Source organism: Coffea arabica, chromosome 8c (genome assembly GCF_036785885.1).
Source record: "Coffea arabica cultivar ET-39 chromosome 8c, Coffea Arabica ET-39 HiFi, whole genome shotgun sequence".
NCBI classification, from domain to species: domain Eukaryota; kingdom Viridiplantae; phylum Streptophyta; class Magnoliopsida; order Gentianales; family Rubiaceae; genus Coffea; species Coffea arabica.
Genome location: NC_092325.1, coordinates 6910702 through 6934334, shown reverse-complemented (window position 1 = coordinate 6934334; position 23633 = coordinate 6910702). Strand labels below are relative to the sequence as shown.

At 34.0% G+C, this 23633-nt stretch overlaps 1 protein-coding gene across 1 annotated transcript; it reads left to right on the top strand.

Annotated features, from left to right (window-relative positions):
- Nucleotides 1-7984: 7984 nt before the first annotated feature.
- On the top strand, nt 7985-15091 carry LOC113705338 (potassium transporter 5). The gene is made up of 8 exons (XM_027227152.2): nt 7985-8277; nt 8622-8850; nt 9301-9549; nt 10974-11024; nt 11848-12108; nt 12713-12886; nt 13596-13850; nt 13962-15091. The coding sequence occupies exons 1-8, from the start codon at nt 8095-8097 to the stop codon at nt 14888-14890; spliced, it is 2331 nt and encodes a 776-aa protein (XP_027082953.1). The 5' UTR covers nt 7985-8094; the 3' UTR covers nt 14891-15091.
- The last annotated feature ends 8542 nt before the right edge of the window (nt 15092-23633 follow it).

Sequence of the window (23633 nt, the reverse complement as noted above, 5' to 3'; positions counted from 1 at the left end):
ATATCCCTCTCCTCCACCCTCGAAATGTGGGGACTGAAAATTTTTTGAAAAGAAAATTTAAGATTTGATTAGTTATTAATTAAAACTAATCGGCCGAACTTTTTTTTTTTTAATAGTGGGTTAATTCATAATCAAAATTGACTATAAAGACAGCCAGCATCGACAAACAAAATCAGAACAAGGAGCAGCTAATACACCCAAAGCATGAGCTCCCTTATGGTTGTAAATTTTTGTCACTTCTTGAATTACCTTTGTTAATGCTTACAATAACGGGTAAAATCTCCCAACCCTATTCAAACAAAATGTCTTTCGAAGGCTTGTTTGGATTACTATTTTCTAGAGTTTTTGCAGAAACATGTATTGAAGCGATTTGATGTACGTGAAATAAAAAGGTGATTAAAAATTGTTCATGGAAAACGCAAAAATTTTTTGAAGAAAAAATAGCGATACAAATGATTTATTTATTATCCCTTTCTTGCATTTCTTTGTTCCCCTCTTGTTTGTTTGGATCAATAAATACTGCTTTGTTCTTCTAAATTATTTATTTGTCACTTTACCAACTCAAAGCAACCGCATTTGGCTGGTTCATCTTGTTTTCCAACTATGCTGACAGGAACTTCTCCTGAGAAATCCGGAGCTTCCTGCATGTACAAAGTAGAATAAACATTTTACGGATAAATATTTACATCAAATTTAGAGAAGAATAATGCAATAATTCTTGCGGTCAGAATCAACCTTGTTGGAGCAAGTGCAATAATTGCATAATAAATTAGTCTATTTATAACTTCTTTTTTTTTGTACTGTTAAAGGAGGCCCCTTTTGAGTTTTGACGCATGTGACAATTGTAAACTAATGGGCTCATGATTCAAGAAGTCATGGTGGTGAATCCTACAACCATCGGCAGTCAAGCACATACCTACTCCCCACCGCCCCCTCTCCCCCTCCTCCTCTCCTTCTCCCCTTTCTGCCCTTTCATTTTTTGTTCCTTTTTTTTCACTACAATTCGTACCACATATCTCCATAAAATTTTGTTTAGCGACTCGAACTCTGGGACTAATTGAAATTTCTTTTACTTTTTCACAATCATTGGATTTTTTTTTTTTAAATATTTTTACCCAAATGAGTCAACCAAATATGTATTTTTTTAATAATGGATTTTTCTCAGGGTCGAAATTAACTGTATAGAAATCAGTTCTAATAAAAATAATAAGAACAAGGAACAAGTTAACTGTAAATTGATTATAATATTTCACAAAATCTTATATTTTGTTCTTTTTTTTCCCCCTGAAAGATGGACCAAAGAAACAATCACGGTTGTTATTTGCTAACCCCATTGATGGGCATTCACTTGCCATGATAGAATTCCTCCAAGCAAAGACTATCATCTAAAGGTTTTGATGTTATTTTCTCATTGGTCGACTTTATAGTATTTTTACCTTTGTCCTATCTTTGGTCCTACAGGATAAAAAGGCAGATAAATCAAGCAGGTAAAACAAACAGAGAAACATCTTATTAAAGTTTTCAGTTCACATTTACCAAAATTTCCAAACAAAAACAACTTGGATTTGAAATCTTGCCACAACCAGGTGGCAAGATGACACAACGGGCATTTAACCAAAGGCAAATGTGGTAGAAAATAAGACCATTACGTCCCTTGAGTTGGCCGAGATGATAGAGTTGATGTCATGCCTTCTTATCAATCTGAGTTCAAATCTCTCCTGGGACCAAGCCGGGATCAAATATCGTCGTATAGGATTTGCCTGATACGTCTTGCCCCTCCGTGTAATTAGCGAAATATTGCACGAGGTGAGGTTTATCTAGTGCACACTCTCAAATAGCAGCTGTAGTTTCTCTTGTCAAAAAAAAAAAAAAAAAATAAGGCCATAATGGCAGCATAACCTATGTCAAACATGCACTAAACATTAATATGAAAGAAGAAAACGCAACCAGTCTTTTCACATCACAAAAAGAAAATTCCTAGCCAAATTCAACAATAGCAGCAGCAACGTTAGTGGCATACATGACAAGGAAGCTCGCAGGATTTTCCAATTTCCCACACGATTGACGAGTTACGATTGGGAACTTCTTTCCCGGAAGTTTCAACCTTTTCTGCATTAGTCAATCAAAAATGGTTTGCTTGATCACTTTGAAAAGTAATAATGCACTTTCCTAAAATGAGAAGTTAGCAAAGAAACAAGTATTGATAACCATCACCAGACTGAAAGATGTAAAACCCCATTGCAGGTTAGGGCAGATACAATTGAGATTTTGGTGCAGTTGCATGGTTATTATATGTTGTACATGATCTGATGCACATTAATATTATTTTATTTTATGTGAAAATTTTATTCATGTACGCTAACTTAATATATGAATGCAACGACGTTTATAAGCATTTATCACTTTTAGGGAAAAAAAAAACTGCATTAATGTCAAAAACCAATTGTGCCTATGTAAAACCAGAGCAAAGGATCGGCAGATTTTATGTGGCCAAAATGATTGTCAGTACAATAGTTGCGTGGCTACGAAAGTCTTTAACTTGCTTTATTGCCCAAATCTGCCTCCATAGCCAAGTACTCTGTGAGCGGTGACAGTTTCTTCCTCTTACACAATCTTACTCCTTCCTTGGACTTCAGACAGGTACAACTTTGCTTGCAAATTTTCATTTGCTATGTGAATAAATCTACGAATATTTCATGCTACAAGTCAATTATTTTATTCATGGAGGAGTTCTTGGGCCTAAGAAAATAGATCATAGGTGGGTACCAATAGGCTTGTTAAAGACAAGTAAACAAGGCACGATGAATACACCAATACTAATATGAAAAAAACAATGTTGTGTTATTGTACACAAGTTCCCCTATTAAATACATGGAAATATAGACAAGCCTAACATCAAATTTTATCCATCCCAAGTCCCATTCTTTTTTTGTTTTTTATTTTTTTAGTGTAAGTAGGGTGTTTTGAATCTAAAACCACTCAACGCTCTTTCCTTTTATACTATCCAATTCATCTTTCCATCTCCGTAGTTCCATTCTATGTGCCAGTGAGGCAACAAAAACAGAACAATCTTGAATATTAAAGGGCGGCATTGTTAGGCTCCAGCTCCATAATTATCGATTGCTTTTCATCATGTAAGGGGGACGGCAAATTGTACTAGATACAAAAATTAATACTCACTTATCTTTTTTTTCTTCTTCTTAATACTTGGTGATCTATCTCTTGCTCAGTTGGATTGGTCAATTTATCGACAATAAAACCAAATACACTATTGGACTTATCGACAATAGTAAGAATTCTAACACTTTTGAGTCATAAAACCACAAAGTAACGAGCTTTATTAATTAACCTTACCGGAATTAGGCAGCTCATTAACCAAGTGAACCAAAAAACATCTGAGGGATTTCGTAGCAACTGAAAGAGTTGGTATAACGATTTTTTTTTTCTGACAAGGGAACCTGCAACCGTTATCCGAGAACGTGCACTGCACAAATCCCGTCCCGTGCAATAGCACCAATTCTATCAACTCGAAACTGGGTTGGCATTTTGTTGACAAGAGAACTCACAACCGCTACCCGAGAGTGCGCACTAGGTAAATTTCGTCCCGTGCAATAGCACCAACTCAACCAACTCGAACCCGGATTAGCATTTTATTGATAAGAGAACCCGCAACCGCTACCCGAGAGTACGCACTAGGTAAATCTCGTCCTGTACAATAGCACCAACTCTATGTACTCGAATCTGGATTGACACGAAGGTATGACACCAACTCTACCATCTCGGCTAACTCAAAGGACAGGTATAACAATTTTGTTACTAAAAGGACATCTTTAAATTGTTTCGAATAGTAAGCTTATGCCAGGAAATCTCTCTAAACTGCAAAATTCAAAGGCCACAATATTTCTGGTACCTAGGTTTCAACTTGGGACAGGTAAGATGGAGATTTTCATGCTTTTTGTATAATTGCTGTAATCTTATATAATTCTGTCTCTCTCATAGAGTTTTATTACAAGTGTAAATTTTTGTACTTCAAAATTGAATGTACAAGACAACGTGACTTTAACGTAAAATCTTGAACCAAATTCAACAATTGCACCCGGCTACAAAATTACATTATACCACACCTGATGTCAACTATACTTGTCCCAATTCACATAGTTGTCACTCTCGAACAAAGACTTCCAAACATTAACTTACACAAATGTTTTTGAAGTATATGGTGGAGAAAATTTTAAAGCTATTTTGTTTTTTGTGTAGAAATATGCACACGTGACAATTTAGTCAATGTGTCACTGGGCCAACTTTTTATTTTATTTTTCTTGTTGGACCACGTAGAATGTGACCTTTGGTGCATCCATCCAATACGTGAGGAGCCTAAAAAATTGACGTGCATTCGATTAATACTATTCAAAGATAGTTCGGCGATTGAGACGTCCAAGAAACACGTGACAAGTGTCCATACGGGATTATTCTAAACTTGACTATGCAGTCCCTAAATCGAATATGCTAAATTGCTAATCTCGAAAAGAAATGCAGACTTCCTCAAGTTAAGGGAGGGGGCAGGAACGGCAACTGTTTTAGCATAATCATGGCCAAGATTTGATAAAAAAAAAAAAAAGAATTTAAAATTCAGATTACATGTTACATACTCTCTCCCTTTTTTTATAGCTGACGTTTAAGGTTTTGCACACCAATTAAGCAAAGTTTTTTATTGTTTAAATCTATACACTACTTTCCTTTTGTACCCTCATTAATTGTCCAATTCACTCATGTTTTCTCTCACTAGAGTATTAAATGGTGTTGTTTTACTAGGCCAAAAACAAAGAGAGAAGTAATAATTACTAGGAGTAGTAATTAAGAACCCTGTATTGGTAAAGAGAGATAAAAGGTTAAAATTGTGAAAAAATAATTAATGCTGCATGGGGATAATACAACGACAGATAAAAGTACTTAAGAGCAAATTTCTTAAACGTCAGTTATAAAAAAAGGGAGGGAGTATTATTTTTCACATCATATACAGTGTTTACAAAATTTTATTTTATAGTTACACATTGTTGAAAATAAGTTACATCATATGCATGCAAATTTACATGCTGTGCATTTTGCACAAAACCTTCCGGAATGGTTGCCCCTCTCCCTCCAGTTACCATGTTGATTTGCTAAAATGAGATGTTTGGGCATACTTGTATATGATTACATAAATGACAAAAATGTGCATATTCACTCATTCACGTAATTAAACCACAAAATGTGCATTTTCCATTTTTCTTATCTAGAAATAATTTTTCCCTCATCGAGGGATTACCATCTATTTATGAGATCAATGACCGGTGGTAGCATGATCTTATCAGAAGAGTTTTGGAAAGATTTGTATTCCAATGACTATGCAAGTTGGCAGGTATAACTTTAATAATTCGCATTGTAATGTGGGTTTTTTTTTATCATTCTTTCTTACCTGTTTCGTTTGGAATGGGAATGGTTTTTATTTGACTTTAATTCGACTAATAAATTAATGGGTTTAAAACTTAAGTTATTAGTGAAGGATGATAAGGGAGCAACATACAACTAAGTACCATTGTTATTTCCATTAAATAATTCCTACAATGGTCTACCAAATATTATGTATAAAGTATTATTAACTTTCATAGTCACTCGTGACCCTCATACCCGTTTTACCAAACAACGCCTTAATTTTCTCAGTCAGCTGAAACATAAGAAGAAAAGAAGAACATGATTCTAGTTCTTCTCTATTTGTTTCTTCTGGTTATTGAGTAACATGGCTAATACTTTCCAGTTCAACAATGGGAATAGATTGTTTGGCGTTTCACGTACGGTTTCATCGAAGGAATTTGTACCATCCAAGGGAAATGGGTAAAAAAATTGTCGAATAATGCAGCTATTTATCAAACTACAGTTGTCAGGAAAAATTTTATCAGCAGCACCAATGCTCCAATCTCTAAATTCTAAAATAGAGTTTAGGCAGCCTATTGTTGCTAGCAGAGGACAGAGATCAGGAATTTTAGGTTTAGGAAGCATCCTTGAAAAAGAGAAAGGACAAGTGCACAATGTCGTAGCGTCATGTTATTGATATATCACAGGATGAAAATTTTGCGCCTAGATTCATTAGGTGATATCAAATTCAAACAATTCGCATATACTTTTTCTAATCATAAAAGTTGACCTTATTTGCTACAAATTGACAATTACTCCCTCTGTCTCATTGATATTGTCACTCTCTATCAAAATTCGGTAAACTTGTTTATTTTCATTTTCATATTATATGCTTCTTTTGACAATTTTGAAGATTTTAAATTGCCTATTGTAACTGTCGAAATTTTTTATATGTATAATCATATTTTTGCAAAATACCACAAAATAAGTTTCTTTGATGAAAAAACAAGTAGGAATGACGAGGCCGGTGAGACAAATGAACTAACTAACGTTTTTAACCTTTTCTCTTTTTTTGCATTTTAAACTTTTCTATTGTAATTGTTGAAAACATTTATCCCTCAGCAACCGTAAACAACACACGTACACACTACTTAAGGGAAATCCACAGTCCAACCTAAAAGGCATGCTGACTTTCAGACCATACCGAGGACCTTAAATAGTACACATACATCACTCACAATCGATGTGGGATTGAGGAAAGGGGGAGGGGTGAAAACGTTTATCTGTATAGTCATATTTTTGTAAAGTACCACAACTAGAAGTTTCTTTGACCAAAAACAAGTAAGGATGATGAGGTCAGTGTAACAAATGAACTATTTCAAATTGTTGTGCAAATAATGGAGTATATATCATGGATATTCCCTTGTGTTTCACACACTTTTTCATGTTTACAAGGACTTTATCAACTTTTCATAGGTTGAAAGGTCTTTAGAATCCGAACTAACCTAAGATTCCTGTATTATTTTCAACAATTACTACTATAGAGCCCCCCTTGACTGAGAATTTTGTACCAAATGCAGAATCCAGGACCACCCACGACGTTAATAGCCATTGGGTAGTCATGGGAGTTGCCAACATTAATAGTTTATCAAGTTTACTTGGAAAAATTAGTTTTACATAGATTATATGCAATAACTATTCTACTTTGTGGAAAAAGAAATGGAGTAGGAGTCCTAATTTGGGAGAAAATGCAACTTTTAGTTAAACATTTTGGTTTTGCCAATTTGATTACTGAAAATACAAGAATCTCTTAAATAACAAAACAAGCCACCAACATTATTAATGGTTAAAGAATTTGTCATTTTATTCAATTGGTCTAAGTTTTTTTTTTTAAAAACTCAAAAAAAATTTTTAATCCAAACGGGCTGAGTTTCTAATGGAAATTAACACGCGTGAGTTGTGACATCCTAGAAACTTACATAGGACATAGACTTCGGAACAAATAGACCAAGAAAGTAGTTTTTTCTTTTGGTCGAGCATTCAATTTTTGACCAATTCTTCCATCCCTCTCTATCTCCCACTTATACTTTCACACTCCACTCCCTAAAAACCAAAAGAAATCCTGTTAATTACCCTGGATTTATTTACATATTAAGAGAGCACCAAGTACTTTTTTTTGGCAAAAAATGAAATCAAACCACCAAAAGTGCATAAATCCATATGCACCGTCGTCCATTGAGCACGAGTTAACATAAACATTGGAACGGGGCCTCTTCAGTTCCAACTTTATCGGGTTGTATAAATTAATAGAATTTCAGTGTAAATCTGTACAATTTTGATGTAAACGTGAAATATAGTTCGCAATTGCACTAAAAATATATTACTAGTTTATACCGAAATTGTGCTAATTTGTACAACTGAACGAAACCAGACTGAATCTCAAATGGAGACGCCCCAGATCACATAACATTGTCTATTTTAAAAGTAAGTAAATCAAACTGACTAATTTTGGGAGTAATAAATGCCTAATTGGTACGACACTACAAAAAGCCTCGGCCATTGGGCAAAACAGACACTGGCAAATGAAAACGCGGGGGAGTGGAATGATACCTTTTGTGCCTATAAATTGTTTTCTCATGGTTAAGGTGATTTCTTCCCAGCCCCAGACACAGACTTTTTTGCTCCAATCCCGAGAGCTGAAACATGTCTGCAGGTAGCTCTGCAGCCGAGGTGCATCATGTGCCATCTGGTACCTCAACTGATGACGGAGCAATCAGCAACGATGAAGTTCCTCAACAAGAAGTCCAAGGTTCCAAGCTCAAAAGAATTGATTCCTTGGACCTCGAGTCCAGCAAATGTCACCAGAATAATCACCATGGTTCCATGGTCTCTCCTGATATCCTCTGTAGTCTCTTTCTCTCCCTTGATCACAATCGCACACGCTCATAAACCACAAACATGATGCGTGCACACACTCACACACTAATCAAGTTTTATGGTTTTTTAAATAAGTATTAATATAATTAACCATTTACAATAAAGCAATACTATCTGAAAAATACCGATGTTTAGCATCTGATGCACCAATTAAATCAAGATTACTACGTGTCACATGATTCCTCTGCAACGTTGGATCAATTAGAAAATGGATAGGAATTTCTTTTTTGGGGGAAGTTGATTATATTATCCAATATTAATAATCTTCATATATTTTTTTTTCCTATGTGAAGAACGGTGCACCGTGGTCAGTAATATTGCATCTTGCATTCCAGAGCATTGGAGTGGTTTATGGAGATATTGGAACTTCACCTCTATACGTCTTTGCCAGCACCTTTCCCGATGGTGTTAAGAATACAGAGGATATTCTTGGAGTTCTGTCTTTGATCCTCTACACACTCACCTTAATACCACTCCTTAAATACGTCCTCATTGTTCTGCACGCAAACGATAATGGCCAAGGTAAGAACCAAGAACTATTTCTACAATTTGCAAAATATATAGATATTTTGTTTTTTCTGATTATAGTTAGCTTGAGGAATATGGGGATACTCATCTTTCCCAAAAAAACAGAAAAAAAAAAAAAAAAAAAAAAAAAGAGAAGAAGAAGCAGAAGAAAGAGAGATATCAATATTCAAAATTTCAAGCTTTCCACCTTCAACGCCATGATTTTCATTTTTACTAGTGCGATCTGTGTAAACTAATTAATAAATTAACCAACTAAGTAGTATTATTTTTTAATATGAGTAGTATTTTTTTAAAAAAAAATTTGTGGTTTAGCCGTTCTTGTTTACAAACTACCAATTAAGTAGTTTTTAGTATTGGATTTTAATTTGCCAAAAATCAGTTGAACCATTTAATTAAGTTTGAAAGTTCTGATTCTTTTTTTTTTTTTTTGGGGTTGGGTTCTAGGTGGAACATTTGCGATGTATTCTTTAATATGTCGGTATGCAAGAGTGGGCTTAATTCCAAGTCAAGAAGCAGCAGATCAAGATGTTTCTAATTTCCAGCTTGAGCTGCCCAGTAGTACGAGCCGAAGAGCATCTAGACTCAAATCCAAGCTTGAAAATAGCAGAATTGCCAAGTTGCTTCTGCTATTGACCGCAATGCTTGGTACGTCCATGGTTATCGGGGATGGTGTCCTCACTCCATGTATTTCAGGTACCACTTTTACATTAAGTTTAGAAGTAATTATAGTACATCTATTTTGTAGAAGGTCTAGTCACAAATTTCTAATTACAATCAATGTTTTTAAATCCGAACCGTTAAGTGAATTGGATGTGCTTTCGGTTCACAACTCAAATCAGTTCAACTGGTTCAAAGGTTTTTCTTTTTTTTTATCCTTTTAATTATTAAGTAACTTATATGATTTTGAAATTTTAAAAACATTGAATTTAGTTTGAATCGATTGAAAAGTCCATTTTTTAAACCAATTTAACCGGTTCGACCGATTCTTGATTAGATTTGACTAGTTTAAATAACTTTTTAAATTAACTAATGGTTCTAAGTAGTACTACATTCGATCCACAGTTTGACCGATCGAACCAATCAATTCCATCTGATTTTCAAAACACTACTTACTATGTGTTTGTTAATCCGAGGGTTTAGGTAACTAATGCAAATATGCTCTTTGTGCACCCCTCTTCTTTCGCCTTCATCTTAGGGAAAAAAGTGCACAACGGATTTGTTGTCTCATTCCTTATGTCACTCTTTGTCCCACTTTTAATTATATTATTATTTTTCTTTCACAAACATCATGTTTTATTTCCTTTTTGTTTTCTTAAAGTCCAATAACTATTAATTGAGTAATACATAAAACTTAAAAAATCAAAATGCATAAAAAATGAGATTTTTTATGAATTTTCTGCTGTATTTTTTAAATTTTCTATTATATATTGCTTTTTTAAGGCTATTTTATTTATTTTTTACTAAGTTAATAGTTATTGGATCTTAAAAAAATAAAAAAAAACTAAAATATGATATTTATGAAGGAGAGATAGTAATATAATAAAGGGTGAGATAGAGTGTAGCACAAAAAATGAGACAGAAGATCTGTTGCGAAAAAAATATAGTAATGACAACCCACCATAGACTTTAAAAGAAAATTATTATTCCTGTACAGAGTTGGGGTGTCTAAATTCTTTTGCCAATTAAAATTGCATAGAATAATATAAAAATAACATATATATATATATATATATATGTAAATACTAAGATTAAAAGTACTGACATAAATATAACATATTAAAACACAACAAATACTTAACAGTTATTAAAGTTTGTATTTTGTAATCTGTTACATCCATCCAATTTTGAATGTCATTTCTAACATTAATTGCACTTCACAATCAATGGCTGATTTTTCGAGACATGATAAACAAAAATAATCCAGACCTGGTCAGCTTTGGGCAATAGGCAACTGGGCCTTTGATTTGGTTGTACAACAAAAAACTGGCCGGCACAAATACTTCTCTCCTAATGGCTAAAACCGGGCAGCAAGGAAAGTCCGCTGGGCCTTTCGCCGCTGGTGAAACTCCCCCGTTTTCATCTTTTAATTTCTAACAGTTGTAGCGCTTTATGTGCAGTCATATCGGCTGTAGGAGGGATCAAGCTACAAACCGATTCCATGACTGAAGGTACAATACATTTTCCAATAAGACCTAGATCATTTATTTTTGAATTAATTTTTTATATCCTGAGAGCATACGTATTGTCATCATCGAATATATGATAACTCATTTAAATTTAAATTTAAAATCTAAATTTTGCTCATATTTCATGCATTGAACTGTAATTATGTATACATAATTAGTATATATAAGATTTACTCTTTTTTTTTGTAATAAGAGCAAAAGAAAACATATCATTTAGGCACCATTTGGATTGAAGGAAAGGAAGAAAAAGGAAAGGAAAAGACACCAATGACAAAGAAAAGAAAGGAGAGTAGAAAAAAGTGATTTTCATCTATCTAGTTGAATTAGATATAGAAGAAAATACAATTGTTCGATTTGGATTGAGGAGAAAAGAGAAAGGAATAGGAAAAGTCGTTAACTAGAAATGAAGGGGAAAATGGTCTTTTAAAAAAGTCAAAGTATTTCATTAAGATTTGATTATTTATCCGTTCCTTTCCATCCACTTTTGAACAGAAACCATATACGAACAAATGATTAAATCCTTTCCCCACCTTCTCCCCCATTGTCCATGTCTTTTCCTACTCAAAATTCAATCCAAAAAAGAAAAAAAATCCTTCAAATCTTTTCCTCTCCTTTCCTTTCCGTCACATTCCCTCTATCCAGGAAAGATCGCTTTACTTTTAGCGTACTATGTTTATACTTATTTTTGTTTTTGTAGTTGTTGTCGTAAGGAAAGAAAGGGTCATTCATTTCATTTCTGGTATCATTACGTTCCTACTTATTGGAGCCCCCTCACAACATTGTGCTACTTACCACTTGGATGCAGGCAAAATTGTTTGGATATCAGTTGCCATTTTGGTATTCCTATTTGCATTCCAAAGATTTGGGACGGACAAAGTGGGCTATACATTTGCTCCCATAATTGCTATTTGGTTCCTATCCATCGGTTCTATTGGCATCTACAATTTCTTCAAGCATGACCCAGGGGTTATAAAAGCTCTAAATCCAAAATACATTATAGATTACTTTAGAAGGAATAAGAAGAATGCATGGGTTTCCCTTGGAGGAGTTGTGCTAGCTATAACAGGTTCGTTCACAGATCATCATAGTTTATTATTACTTTTTAAAAACTTACCTCTTTTATTCATTCTTTATATAGGCTTAATTACTTACAACAAATCCACAGTTACAAATTGCAAGTGTGTAACAAACTCAAAAATAGTATTATACAGTGGCGAAGCCAGAAAAAATTTTCTGTGGGGACAAAAGTAATACTAAAATTTTTTACGTACTATTTTTCTAGTTTTTTAAGCACAAAAATATTCACAAACAAGTTAAAATGAAAAGACTTTTTTTTTTAACTTACTTCAAATTGAACTTTGTGACCTACGTATTCTTTTAAAATATTAGTTCATGAACCAACCTAAAAGACCACGTAATTCTTTCACTTTCTTCATAAGAAAACTTTGGGGACACGCTTAAAATTATATCAAAATTTTATGGATACTAGGAATTTAAGGGGGAGCAGTGGAGGCCCATGCCCCCAGTGCCCCCACCTTAAATCCGCCACTGGTATTATAAATCCTCACTTATAGTTAGGATGAACTCCAAAATCTTGAAACCATCATGGTTAATTTTTGAGACTTTTACCTTAACTAATTTACCACTAAAAATGGATGAAAAAATTGCAGGAACTGAAGCATTATTTGCGGATGTTGGTCATTTCAGCGTTCGGTCCATACAAATAAGCATGTGTACTGTGACATACCCAGCATTGGTATTGGCATACACCGGCCAGGCTTCCTATCTTCGCAAGCATCACTCAGATGAAGAAGTGGCTTACACTTTCTACAAGTCTATTCCCCGTGAGTAGTATCCTATAGTCCATATCTATTTTATTCTTTGTTTGGTCAACCAATTTTAATAGGCAAAGAATAATATATAGGTTTTCCTATTTGGGTCTCAAATAAGCACAAAAAAAAAATAGAGGAAGGTGAACTCACTATTAAACATTCAAAATCACTATCCATCCCCTGAACTACAGCACTTTTGCAAAATAAATTTACCCTTTTGCAAAAAGAAAAAAATAATTAACTCCAGACTCACATCTTATTTGGTGTTGTAAAGGCAATTATAAATTAATCTAGTCAAATTTTTAAATGTTATGGATTTTTCTTATATTCCGCCCCTTAAAAATTCATAAAATTCTTCTTGACCGTTGCATTGCCCTCATCAATTTTCTAAAATGTCCTTTACCCTTTACATTGCTTCTTCAAAAAAAAAAATACAAATTTGAATAAACTATATATTATGGGGACAGGGAGGATTTCAAAGTTCTTGAAATTAGATGAAATCAATAATTTTGACCTTTTTAGTCAAGATAGAAGGATTGGGACTCTTCCGAATCTGTGACTGTAAGGCAAGCAGTATCCTAGTATTTTTGTTGAAAGGCCCTCTCCAATTCAAAATGTAATTCATAAAACGTGTTTTGGTCTTTGTCTGTTCTGTACCAGGTATTGACTAACTTGTTTGTTCTTTATCTTATTCTTGACTTGTTTAATGTTTGTGGACCAGACCATATCTACTGGCCAATGTTTGTGATTGCTATCCTGGCTGCCATAATAGCAAGCCAAGCCATGATCTCAGGGACATTCTCTATAATCCAACAATCACTTTCCCTGGGATGCTTTCCTCGTGTAAAAGTTGTTCATACATCCACCAAGTATGAAGGCCAAGTTTACATCCCTGAAATCAATTACCTTCTGATGCTGGCTTGTGTTATTGTCACCATTGGATTTAGAACGACAGCGAAGATTGGAAATGCATATGGTAATTAGTCAACCATTCTCACCATCCTAGTTTCTTTCTCTTTCAGATGTTCTGTATTAAACCCGTAGACTAGCATACATATTAATACTGTTCATTTGGATATTGATGCAGGGATTGCAGTGGTTTTCGTAATGACACTCACATCATCATTTATGGTGCTGATTATGATAATGATTTGGAAAACCAATATATTTCTTGTAATCCCCTATGTCCTAGTCATCGGTTCAGTGGAGCTTCTCTATCTTAGTTCGGTTCTTTACAAGTTTGATCAGGGAGGCTACTTGCCATTAGCTTTTGCACTGGTTCTAATGTTTATCATGTTTGTCTGGAATGATGTGTACCAGAAGAAGTACTGTTTCGAGTTAGAGCACAAGGTTTCTCCTGATAAGGTCAAGGATGTAGTTTTACGCGCAAACTCTCATCGTATGCCCGGGCTTGCACTCTTCTATTCAGAACTTGTTCAGGGCATCCCACCAATTTTTGAGCATTATTTAGCGAATGTACCGGCTCTGCACTCAATCTTGGTTTTTGTTTCCATCAAAACCTTGCCTATAAGCAAAGTTCCGGTTGAAGAGCGGTTCCTCTTTCGTAGAGCACAGCCTAATGATCTCAATGTGTTTCGTTGTGTAGTCAGATACGGGTACACAGATGTGCACAATGAGAAAGAGCCCTTCGATGGATTACTCGTTGAAAGGTTGAAGAGATTCATAATGGAAGACTACATGTTTTCACGAGACAATAATCAAGAGTTGTTAGACAAATATAACCAAGTAGATGATGGTGCCATACAAGTTGAATCTACCAAGTATCCAACAGCAGTGGAAAGGGATATGGAACTGGTTGACAATGCCTGGCATGCAGGAGTGGTTCACTTATTAGGGGAACATGATGTGGTTGCTGCAAAGGGAGCTAGCACTGGAAAGAGATTCATGATAGATTATGCTTACAATTTCTTGAAGAGAAATGTGAGGCAAAGCAATAAGGTTTTTGATGTTCCTCACAAACGGATGCTTAAAGTTGGGATGACATATGAGCTATAGAATATAAGAGTAGGATTGCATTTGTACAAGTAAACACTAGCTCATAACCTGTTGGCTTAGATAGTATTACCATTACCTCGATCTTTTTCTTTTTCCTCCTCCTTTCCTTCTAAATTTACTAAAATCTTGAGTTATCTCTTACTTTGTTGTGTGCCTATTTTGAGTTTATACAGTACAATTTATGGTGTCGTTGTCAGGTAATGGATTGTCAATCTATGCAAGAATGTGTTAGTGATTGATGTACCAAGTGAAGATTAATCGCATCGACCACATTAAGACAAGCTATGTATTATTTATTATGTATTACTATATTAAAAGTATGATGAGTTTTGGCATTGTAAGATGTAAGCACCCTTTTATCATAGTTTTTGTTGTGCCCGTATTATCCTCATTTTTCAGTTCGAGTTATTGCATTTTAATTGTGGTAATAATTAAAAATATGAAATATTTCAAATGATTAAATTTCAATAATAATTGTAATTAAATGGAAAAGCTCTCTATTAAAACTGTTTAGCAACCCTTACACTTCAACTCCAATTTTTATGTTTGTCAAAGTTTCTTACCCGATACTATTTCTAACTCTACATAGTGTGACTAATTGCATTAGCCATAATATTAAGATTGTAAAAAATATTAGTACAAAAAATAGATGCTCTTGGAACAAAAAAGAAATATACAAGAAGAAAATAGGCCATATTCATTTGGAGAATCTTGACATGAATATGATGTATAATTATGGGCTTTGTATAGTATGAAGAAATACTAAAAGAAAAGTACAAATAAAAGAATCCAACTATTTCTATCAATTGAAAACTAAATAGATAATCTAAGATGATTATTCAGTATAAATCATTTACATTCATTACTAACATCAATAGCACTTAGAAAAAATGTAAATAATCCAAATTCAACAATGCACCTCACATTTTTATATTCAAATTCATAAAAAATTGAAAAGTTCAACTGGGCAGAGTTAAAAATTCTTATCAAAAAGAAACAAAGAGGTGGAAGTTGCAAAGTAATTGATAGCGAACCAGAGGCAAAAACCAGCCAACGAGCAAAGTAAAATTGTAAAATTCACCTCAACAAAACACAATCGTCACCCCTTGTTTTATGAAACACCTCCCAGCAATTACATTAGTACAAAAATCGACCCATCCCTGCCTTGATGAATGTTAAGTTCAAAATAAAGGATAGTATGCCACAATGATTCAAGAGATTAAAAAGAGCGATTAATATATAAGTAAGGGTTTGGAATCTAATAGTTTAAACTTTTGAATCACAGTTAGATTCTTGATTTACATATTGGACCTTCTCTAGGTATTTTCTCCCTAACAAGTAGTATCAGAACTTCTAATCATGAGATTGGGCTTTGATGGGCTCTCTCAAGATGTTTTCTCCCTAACAAGTGATATCAAAACTTGTTGTTGGAAGATTGAGTTACTCATGGGCAAGTGGATTTTTCTCGAAATTGGATTGGTGAAAATTCTCTTCTTGGGTGCAGACTGAAGTGCCAAGGAGTTTGGCTTCTATTAGATCAGGTGCACCATGAGTTTGGTAGGAGGTCTAAGAGATGTTAGATCAAAGAGCCAAGGGTTGGTAAGAGTCCGGAATCCAGTTTGAATGTTGAAAAAGAGTGGATTCATGATTGGAAGAAAAATGTGACCTTTGGTGTTAAAGTAAATTTGTATTGAGTATTAAAGTGGGTTCGGAAAAGAACTTGTAAACTTGGATTTAATGTGAGCAGTTACTCATGAACGGGGAGATTTGTTAAATTCAAGAGTAAAGGAGTATATTCCATTAATATGTAAATAAGAGCCAAAAACCTAATAGTTTAACCTTTTGGGTGTGAGTTAGTTTCTAACTTACATATTGGACTATTCGATAGGCTCTCTCGAGGTGTTTTCTTCCTAACAATGAAGGCTGTAAATCAGTGGCTCTAATTCAAACTAACAGGAATCCGATAGCTCTAATTCAAACTAATAGGAATCTGATAATTCAATTGAGGACAACCTCCGTTCACTAACAATTACTATAAATCATGCAAAATTTCCAACGCACAATAACTTTAAGGTGTACTCTATCATACAACTTATTCCTTTTCTTTCAATCGTTACTTATTTACCCTACATCTACTCCTACTCCTATTCTACCTTATTCTATAGGAGAATCGATGGAGACTGAACCACTATAACCAGACGGGTGTACTACACATCCATATGGATTTAGAGGAAGCGATTTAAAATGACAAGCCACAGATATTGACAAGTGATAGGAGACAATGTTTGAACCCTTGACTTCCCGTTCCACCAACCCTTGAAGACTTTTGATGGTGGCCAACCGCTCAAATGGCTGCTAGTTTATAGAGCTTGTTCCTTACCAACACATTTGTCAAACACAAGTACCAATAAATCGCAAGTATAAATTTGGGAAGTGCAATGATGAAGCACGGGAAGCAAGACAAACAAGGCAGAGAATGAATTAAATATTATATTGTGATTTTGATCAGAGTTCATGTATGTGTAAATAGGAACTTTTCCACCAAGAAAATGCCAGAAATTGTCTTATTTCCAGAACTTGGAAGACTTAAAAGGAGTGTTAATCTGCAACTTAACTTTTGTATAATCAAATATCTAAGAGGAACTCTATAAACTTGATTGAGGTAAGGCTTACTACATTCATGATGGTTGAATTATCCGACTCAAATGCTTCTGCACTGCACCACTCTGCTCCTAATGCAGCCAATGAATTATCCTTGGGGATCTTAAAAAAAAAAAAAGTGAAAACGTGGAGTGAGCTCACAGTTCAATAAGCAACCAAATCCCTAAATAGTTGGATTAAGTAGTATACGCATATTATACAACTAGGAGGTGGTCTCCGAGCTACGCGCGGTGGATCAATGCAATTATGCCCTAACTTGTATTGGTTATTGAGAGTTGGTGTGATGTTAGAGTAAGAAGAAGCATGCAAACTATATAGGTTATTAAGTTTAGATTAAGATAAATATGGAATGATTAAGATGAGAGTTGGATGCGGAAGTGAAATAGGCTGAAATCATACAATGAAAATTAAAAGTAAGAAAGGGACGAATGTAGGAGAGTGGTGTACATGATAGCTGAAAATGTTAGAATGATCCAAGCATTAAAAGTTATAAATGGAAAAGCAGTAGAAATGGCTTGTCAATTGTTGATGTTGATTCCGTTTACATCTAAAGGTTGATCCATAAAGTAGAAAGTGATTATTTCATAAATTGCATATGCAATGGTGGATAATGGTAAAATATATTGTGAAAAATTTTTTGGTTTATAAACGCATGCTACCATATTTCAATGTAAAATTTTTTGGTAAAATAAAAGATAGATATATATGAAGTCGGTGAACTAGTGCTAAGATGGATAACAAGGTAAATGTTCATTAAAAGGAAATTGTTATTGGATGTAAAGTTCAATTTGTAATTGATTTTTACCATTTTTAGTATTTTTATTTATCAAACCATGTTTATTGATTAACCACAGAAAATAAAGGAAATTCATTAGTATTAATAAATAAGGACAACATAGTTTATGAATAATGTTACAGATACAAAAACCTAATGAGTAACTATAATAATAAATTGGCTAATTATAATAATGCATATGAAATACAGGGTACCAAGGGAAAATTATAAGGATTCCCCAGTTGTACCTTAAAATACTACTCTGAACACAAAATGGAGTAGGTAAGTTGCGGAATTTTGAAATAAATCTCTGTCTATCAATTTCAAGCATAATGCCAAAACTGAGCACTTCAGACTGAAGGACATGAAGCATGAGAGAAGACCTATGGGACTCTCTTATAAACCTTGATTACAGAAGTTCTTACCCTATTGCACCTGCACATGCTTCTCTTTTTTTTTTTTTTTCTTTTTTCGGAGACGATAAACCTAATTTATCCTACACTAAGGGGAAGGGGGCCGACCTAAGGAGGCCCAGAGATAATCCGGAGAGAACTGAACCACCACCGGATCAGACAGGTGCACAGCACACCTACCTGGATTTTTTTGCACACGCTTCTCCACTTCTCCAAATTCTGCTGCATGTAGTAGGTAATACTAAAAAATAGCAAAACATCATCTTTCTCTCTCATATAGTTGAAGTACTCTTTATAACAAGATTGAAGTATAAGATGCTACTGTGTGGCAAAAGCAAAAGATAAACATGCTAATTGCAATGCAAAAAAAAAAAAAAAAAACTTAAAAATGAGGCAAATTGTACTTACAACTTCAAGCATCTTGAGTTTTTGCAATTACATTGCTTCTTCTTCTTTGGAGTAGCATCTCTAAGCTCAATGCTACGCTGGTCTGGCAACTTTGGAGACCCGTATTTGCTGATTGAAAAAAAAGCAAATAAATATAATAACATCACTTAGTAATTTAGGTAAGCTCAGAACACTTTTCAAACTTTGAATTCAAACAAATCATAAGACTTCATACATCCAAAGCTTTCCAGCCTTGACGTGGTGAAAAAGGTTTAATTAGTTTACAAAGAAAGGAGCTCGTTGCTAATGTTTGAAGCACAATTTTAATATCTAGGAGTTACTTCAGTTGCCTGAGATCGAACTTTCAGCATCCAGAATTACCTTATAGCACATAAAATTTGTCCCTTTTGTTTAAAAAAGATCAACAAAAACAAACTTTTTCTAAAATGTATTACTATAGTTTACAGAAAGAATGTTCTTTTAAGCCAAATTCTTTTAAAGCATGGAGTTTTAATTATTTAGTTGAGCTTATAAATGAGTTTTCCTTACCATATTATCGATTGCATAACTCTAGAATTTCCATCAATTTCGAAGGTTTTTCTCAATTAAAACTCCAAATTCACCAAAATTCAGCAATCATTTTGCAAACATGTTAGAAATATTAGCTTGTCGCATCACAAAAACTCCAAAAAGAATGAAATAATTTTGAATTTAACAGAAAAGAGCGCCAAATATTAATTAAAGGCTTGTCAATCTCAAAAATTGAGAATCAAACTTACTTTACTTCCTGCGAAGTGGGCCAATGAATGATATGAATAAGAACTGTGGAACAATTATCGGACAAACTCATATCCTTTTCCAGGAGTTTAAGAAGAAACAAAAACTGCCAGAACAAAAGTAAAATGGGGGAAACAAAGAACGAACATGTAACCTACAAAAAAAAATAAAAAAAGAGAGAGAGAGGGAGAGAATTGTTGGGTGTGGACCGGCCCATTTGTGGGCCAACCCACATATGCAAAAAGCTTGAGGGCTTCTCAAGCTTAAATACAAGGAGCAGCTGCACGTTGCATTGAAGCTTCGGTCCTTGCATGCAAGAAAAAGGACAGCTGCCATCGAAGAAAGAGAAAATACCAGGGAGAGAGAGAAACAATTTTAAATCCTCAATTGAAAGGTGATTTGAAGTCCGATTGAGACAAAATTTTACACATGGGATCCTCTCATGAAACTCTACTCATCTACGATTCAGATTTCGGATTTCCTCTTCGTTTGATAGCACCTTTCCAAATCCACTTCTTTGACAGTTGTAGTTTTGGGGGGGTGATTTTATAGCAGATTTGCTTGGTTGATATTGGTGCTATTATTATCGTCCGAATATTTCGGATAGACATGTGTATTCCCATTATTGTGATAGTAGAGATTTTTTTACTGGACTAGGTCCCGTGATTTTTCTCAATTTGGGTTTTTCACGTAAAAATCTTGGTGTCCTGTGCCTTTATTTTTCCTTGCATTTTATTATCACTATTGGTATTATTACTTGGTGATTTGATTTATTCCTATTTTAACTGGCACTTGGGAAAAGAAAAATTTATCCTGAGCTAACTCTGATATTACGTGCCTGTACTGGTACCCCTTTCCTAACAAGAACGATCAGCTAACCTGAAACAATACAAGCTGCAGATATATAAGAGAAGATGACAAAGAAAGAAAGTTCCTTATAGCAACCACAGACGAAGAAAGCTGCATGCAAAATGTAAAGGGAAAACAGGGGAAAAAGTCAGAACACAAATAAGAACAAATAATGGATAAATGAAAGGTAGAATAAAGAATCAAAGAAGACAGGATATTTAAAATAGGCTTTACCTTAATGCAACGGCAAAATACAAAACATCCATAAACAAAGTAAAGCTGAGTTAGTCCATGAATGACCGATCAAAAAACATATTGGAATAAACAGCATTATAGATGAGATAGTTCAGTAAAAGGAAAAGCTCACCTGACCAATCTGTATCAAGAAGAGCAAAACCAAGAAGAGGCTTCGAAGGAACAGAGCAATAAAAGAGAAAATAAGAACTGAGCAAAGCAACTGCCAAAGACAATCATGTAAGAGAGAAGATAGGATGTCGTGCTATAAACAATGACACAAAAAAGGAATGCAAAGAGTAAACACATCACTAACCATTAGCATAAGCAGAAAATCCGGGCAACAATGCATGGCTTCACCGGCAGCGATGGGTTGGACAAAGCAAAGAAAGTGCTACAGTCGAATCAAGAAACTCCTTTCAACAGCCGTCAACAGTAATGGGATTGTGTTTTTTTAACAAATACAACCCAAGGGTAAATAGAATTTTACCTCTTGACATGAGCACGAAGAAGATGAAGAAAACGGTAAAACTAAAACCAATTTCTTGTCATCGGTAAGAAAAATGCGATGGGAGGGCAAAGTTGTAATACAATTGTCCTTATGGTCAACTGAACTGAATAATTACAATGACCACAATCAAGTCCCAATACATCTGGGAAAGGGCAAAAGACAGATGCTAAAGCGGTCCTACAACAAAAGTGAGGGCAAATAAATAGTTATTATAATAAAAGTAAGAAATAAAAAAAATGTAGCATTCTTTTAAAAAATATAATAACAACATTGCCCTTCAAAAATTTTTTTTTTTTGCACAAACACGTGCAATTGTCACGTGCAAGAACGTCCACAAATTGTCCAATAACGTTTTGTCACATCACAAAAAACGGAACCGTCTTGGCACTCCCCACACGTTTAGTACATATGTATTAATAATTAATAAGATAGTAAAAAGAATAAAGCTTTACAATTTAAAGCTTCATAATTTAATAAACAAGTACCTCATTAATTAACTAAGGACAATGACAGAAGTTCAGCTGACAATTCATTCAACAACTACTACCCACATCACGAGTCAAGCTTAACCTCCTTAACTTGGGTCACCAGTTGGGCTTTACCGGTCAACCTGGGTCTTGGCTATATGCGTAACCTCGGTACAGTTTAACTGCCACAACAATTCCAGAAAGGTCCAACTCCACTAAGTCAATATACGCAACTCAACAATCACAGTGATTTATAAACCAACCACAAAATACAAGTTACAACGACAAGAGAACTCAACACTTCCAAACAAGTCACACAATCAACAATTACATGATCCATTTTCAAGAAAAAAACATGGGCAGAAAAAAACATTGGACAATTTGGACAATCTCCGGTTCATGAGCCTACAAAAGATGCATATAAATGGGCACTTGTAAATAAGAAATGAAGTAACATCTTTTTTTTTTTTTTTAAGAACTAAGCAAGTATAGTATCCTTAGTCCTTTTTCCTTTGCCTTTTGAACAACCATGTAATGTCACTAACATAACATCCCCTTCATTCTCTAGAGTTCTAAGAATCATATTTACATCTTTATCAAGAACCATATACCGAAAATTTGTAGTTTCTGGATACAAAGGATCGATGGCCAGTGGCAGAGCCAAGGTTATTATGGAGGGGGAACGGGTAGGGCTGCAAACGAGTCGAGTCGAGTCGAGTTTTGAGTTAATCGAGTCGAGTCTCGACTAAATTTTACCAAGCTCGAGCTCGATGAACCGGCAATTTTCGAGCTCGAACTCGAAAAAAATTAAAAAATAATTATTTTATTTTTTAAAAAATAAATAAAATAATATATTTTTTAATAAATAATAAAAATATTAAGGATATATATGTAATTTTACTATTAAAATAAAAAAATAAAAAAAATATATATACTTAAAAATAAAATATATATATACACTTAAAATAAAAAAAAATATTATATATATACCCGGCTCGCGAGCTAACGAGCTTAATATTTTGAGCTCGATTTCGACTCGAGCTTGACTCGAGTCACTTGCGAGCAGCTCGATTCGTTTGCAGCCCTAGGAACGGGTGTACATTGTGTAAAAAAAAAAAATTTTATATGCGTCATTTTCAGACTTATAAATTCCATGTTAACTATTTGGTTTAGATTTTTTTTGTCCAGTCTAGATATCAAATTGGAAAAGTGCTTTTAATTAAAATTTAATATTAACAAGTTCTTTTTTGTCAATGGGCATTTTGACAAAATAAGAGTGATCCTTAATTTAATGAACATAACAAGGAAGTTATTTATTGTGTAATAAATCAAAATTTGCATTACTTTATTAATTAAATACAACTACTAGATTCTCCATCTTTTTATTCTTACATTATTACCGGGACAAATATAATCATATCTCAAAGTGCAAAAAATAAGTAAAGAGAAAACATTATTAATTATATATAAATATTGATTTTAAATGTTTAGGAAGAGAATTTCTAAAATTTACTTCTTATTAGTTATCTCATTTTGCACATAAAAGATTGCATAAATGTAGAATGAAGTACCTAATTTTGAAATTTGGCTGATCAATAATGAAAATTAAAATAAAAGAGTTAATTGAAAGGTGTGCACAACATAGCTAATAAAAGATTTTTTAGAATGA